Source organism: Carlito syrichta, unplaced genomic scaffold, assembly GCF_000164805.1.
Source record: "Carlito syrichta isolate Samal-C Ts95f unplaced genomic scaffold, Tarsius_syrichta-2.0.1 Scaffold154289, whole genome shotgun sequence".
NCBI classification, from domain to species: Eukaryota; Metazoa; Chordata; class Mammalia; order Primates; family Tarsiidae; genus Carlito; species Carlito syrichta.
Genome location: NW_007098385.1, coordinates 27,680 through 32,167, shown reverse-complemented (window position 1 = coordinate 32,167; position 4,488 = coordinate 27,680). Strand labels below are relative to the sequence as shown.

The 4,488-nt window shown below is 64.4% G+C and overlaps 1 protein-coding gene across 1 annotated transcript in view; it reads left to right on the top strand.

The window, feature by feature from the left end:
• Positions 1–4,488, top strand: part of CARS2 (cysteinyl-tRNA synthetase 2, mitochondrial (putative)) — a 32,892-nt gene that overhangs the window by 26,125 nt on the left and 2,279 nt on the right. Inside the window, exon 9 of the mRNA XM_021709028.1 lies at positions 3,902–4,040. Coding sequence (XP_021564703.1) covers positions 3,902–4,040 — 139 coding nt within the window. The remainder of the gene's footprint in view (positions 1–3,901; positions 4,041–4,488) is intronic.

Sequence of the window (4,488 nt, the reverse complement as noted above, 5' to 3'; positions counted from 1 at the left end):
CCCCGACTCCCTCCCTGCACTGCCAGGGGCCGCGCGCGGGGCCTGGGGTCCATGTCGCTGAAGTACAAAGGCTCAGCTGATCGTAAAACGGGGAAGGCAGAGCAGTGGGCGCTGAGCTGGGCACCACCAACCTCCCTGCTGCCCCACCCGCCACCCGCCTCACAGGGATGGCGCTGCCCTGCGCTCTCGCCCTGAGCTGGGCGCTTTCCTCCCAGGCGTCTCCCTCCGGCCCAGTCCCTGGCTGGTGGCCTCCGTCCCGTCTGAGGCTGTCACTTCTAGGCGGTGCCCACTGGGTCACAGCACCCTGATTTCTGTCCCTGCCCGCTGCGCCCTGCTCTGCCCACGGGCTCCGTCGTGCCTCTGGGCTGCTGCTTCTTTCCACCGCCTCCCTCCCCCCTCCTGCCCCTCCACGGACCGCTCTCGCTCCGACTCGTTTCCGTTTTTCATGGAGACAACAGGGGCAACGGCCGCAGTCGAAGCAACTGACTCCCAAGCACCCCAGGCGCCTTATGTCTCGCACGAAGCCCTGGCCAGGCAGGCGAGCCTTGTCGGGTCCCGTCCCTGTTCTCGAGCTGCGCCTGCTCCAGCTGCGTGGGCCACCTGGACCCCTGCACACTTCGGCCGCCTACAGGGTCACACAACTGACACACAGGTGCACACTAACACACACTTCTGCACACGCCTGCAGAAACACACACACAGTGGCACGCAGGTGTACACACACAATGACTTGTGCACCATGACGCATACAGTCACGGTGACACGCAGATGAGCATAGTCGCCATGACAAGACACACGCACACCCTCAGTGACCGGCAGGTGCACACGCACAATGAGTAGCTTGTATGCACGGTCACAATGACACACGTGCGCTGACGCACTCACAGTTGACACAGCTGTGCACACACGACTTCCTTTCCCCGAGTTGCCCCAGCACTGAGTCGTCGGCCGCCGGGCTTCTCCTGCCTGGCCGTGCGGGGACCTCGGGGCGGGGGGTCGGCCCCTGCCGGCTCCTGGCCACCTCTGGAGGGGCTCCCGGGCACCGAGCGCAGTCCCTGTACACCACAGCGTCCTCGGCGGGTTGGGACTGATCACCGCCCTTGGCCAGGGGACAGTGACCCGGCGTGCTCCAAGCACGGCCTCCACTCCGGCTCTGTGGCTGCCCGTGTCTCTGCTGAGCCTGTGTGCCACGTTTGGTGTGCAGGTGGGCGGCCCGGGCCCCACGGAGCCGATCCCAGATAGCCCTGTTGCCGGTGCATGTGGGCAGGGTCAACCGCAAGCGCAGGGGGGGCGCAAGCCCGCACCCCTTCCCACCCACGACAGCCACCCATGAGCACGGAGGGTGTTCTCGGGAAACGCGTCCTTGGGACACAGGCGTCGCCGCTGGGGGGCTCTGGCGCGCCGGGCCTCGCGAGTCGCCCGCCCTCGCTCAGCACCGTCCAGGGCGTGCCACGCCGTCCCGCCTCCCCGCCGTCTGCCTCGGCACGCATGGGCTGTCCACAGCTCGTCCAGACTCAGCGGTGCGTGGTCTGGGCCTGTCCCGCGGGGCGACCTGCCACGCGTGGCGACAGGGCCTGTGCGTGGAGGGACTCGCGTGAGGACTCGGTCCCCCCGGCCCGTGACCGACGACGCCAGCAGCCTCGCCACGGTTTGCCTTGTGCTGTGTGCGTGTGTGTTGGAGACTGTGTTGCCGGAAAGGGAGGAAGGCCGGGCGCCGTGGCTCACGCCTGTCACCCGAGCACTGTGGGAGGTGGAGGTGAGACCCTCGCCGGAGTCCAGGGCTGCAGACCAGCCCGGACAACCTGGCAAGACCTCATCTCTGCAGTAAGAAGCTAGCTGGGCGTGGTGGCACCTGCCTGTAGTCCCAGCCACTTGGAAGGCTGAGGCAGGAGGATCGCCTGAGCCCAGCAGGTCGAGGCTGCGGTGGCTGTGAGCGGGCCACTGCACGCCCAACTGGGCGGCAGAGCGAGACTCCGACTCAAAGCAAAGGGGCACAGGATGCCCCGAGGACGTGCAGGTGACACGCAGGCGCCCAGCTCCTTCCTCACGGCCGCAGCCCTCGCCAGCCATCCAGGCTGGTCCTGTTCCAGTGGCTTCTCGTCCTGGGCTCTGCCCCTCGCCACAGGCAGGGGAGGCCCTGGGCAGGGCCCTGCACGACGCTCTTGACCCCTGCTTGTGGGCTGCTCTTTCTGAGCTCCGAGGACTAAGTCTGGTCTGAAACGAGGCTCTCTCCAGCCTGGGCGGCTGTTCTGGAAGCATGTTCCCAGTGGGCACTGGGGCTGGCACAGACCCGCCAGCGAGGAGGACTGGAACACCGGGCACCCTGAAGAGTGGGTGGGCTGGGCCGTGAACTCCCACGCGGGACCCATCTGCGGACCTGGACGCCCCAGAGGTCAGAGGCAGCCATGGGGCCTCCGGGATTGGCGTGGAGGCTCCCGGTCAGCTCATATGCGTCTGCTTCGCCTTCAGGCAGACGCTCCCTGGGACACTGTCCAGCAGATGGACCGTGGCAGGTGGCGGCCAGGGCTCCATCCCCGGGCACGCCTTGTGGCTCTCGCGCTTGGGAGCGCGGCTCTCCTTGACCCTGGGGCTGAACGGGATCCGTGCCCAGAGTGCCCTTCCCCTCCGCCTGTGTCTGAAATGTCTGTTCTTGCCACATTGCTCCTGTCAATTTATTTCAAAGGGTCCCCATAAATTCACCTGTCAGCCCTAAAAACTTGTTTTAAAGGACGTCAGATTGCAGTGTGGGCTTCCAGGCTTCTCTTTTTTGAATCAAGCCATCCAAAGCAAAAACAAAGCGCATTTTGAAAAAAGGAAACCAGGCTCAGTGGCTCATGCCTGTCATCCCAGCACTTTGGGAGGCCAAGGCAAGAGGACTGCCTGAGTCCAGGGGTTCAAGACCAGCCTGGGCAACGTGGCGAGACCTCATCTCTACAATAAATCAAAAAATTAGCTGGGCGTTGTGCATGTCTGTAGTCCCAGCTACTCAGGAGGCTGAGGTGGAAGGATCACCTGAGCCCAGTGGGTCGAGGCTGCGGTGCCTGTGTGTGTCCCACTGCATGCCAGCCTGGGCGACACAGTGAGACTCCAAGTCACTAAAAATAACAACAATAGTAAAAGAAAAATGGGAGAAAAAAAGACCCTGAGAGCCTTGAGGGGGTCCACGTCTCATTCTGGAATTCTCACTTTGAAACTAACACTTTTAAGCATGTCAGGAAGTAGTTTTTGCATGTGTGTCCCAGTGGGATCTTGTTCCTTTTGTGGGTCTTAAAGAGCTGTTTGAAGCCGTGCTCCTCAGAGCATGGTCTGGGGACCCAGCCAGTCCAGAGACGGAAACAGGCAACGAGTTGAGAGTCGGGTCTTAGAGATTTCTGGCAAGCTGACACTTTATTATCCAAGTGTGTGGTCACTGTGAAATCATTCATTCTTACAGACTCTTACCTGTCAAGGTGCAGATGAGAAATCATAAAAAGGAGAAAGCACACATGAAACAAAAACGCTGGTCCCCCCTCCCAGGAGGTGTGAGAAACACCCACGTTCTTAACCCCGAGGGAGGACCACCCTCCCCGTCCCTGGGGTCCTGGCGCCCTCACCCCTCCTCCCATTCCCCGCAGGCGCTCGCGGCCCAGGGCGGGCTCCCTCGCTCCAGAGCGGCTGGGCCCTCTGTCTGTCTGATGGACGCACCTCTCAGCCAGAAGCCCTGGGAGTGGCTGCCTTCGGGTCATCCGGTTCTCCCGGGGTGGGTGACACGAGCGGGTCGTGGTCTCGGAGGGCGGCGAGGGCCGTGTCGCCTCTCCACGTGGTCTCGGGTGCCACGGCGCCCACTGGGATCACTGCCGATCCCGCTACGCGTGGGCATGCCGGGCACCACCCCAGTGAGCGTCTGTCTCTTCCTCCTCAGCCATCGACTACAGTGAGGACGCCATGCTGCAAGCCCAGCAGCTACTCCTGGGGCTGGGCTCGTTCCTGGAGGACGCACGTGCCTACATGAAGGGGCAGCTGGCTGGCGGCTCCGTCGGGGAGGACCAGCTGTGGGAGAGGTGAGGCTGGCCTGGGGCCCGCGGCTGGGGCCACCTGGGCCGCTCCAGGGGTGCAGAGACCCGGGAGACAGACACCCAGCAGGGCGTGCGGGTTGGGTCCGGGCTGCGGCCTCGCCGGCTTTGCGTCCTCGGGCAAGTCCGCAGTGTCGCTGGCGACAGGCGAGGGGAGCCCGCTCTGCTGCTAGTGCAGGTGCCGGCTGCCACCGCGTGGCGGTGCTGGAGCTGGCCGGCGAGCCTGAGGCGACAGGCAGGAGCGCCCTCGGCCACAGTGGAGGCGGCGGCTGTGGCTGGAGGGAGGACAGCCCGTGTCCCTGGGGCGGGGCCTGGGCCGCGCTGCGTAGACTCAGGATGAGGAGAGGAGCGGCCAGGCCCGACCCAGCACGGCCTTGCGGCGTTGAGCAGGACGTGTCCTGGGACGCGCCTGTCCGGTCACCTCAGCTAGCACGAG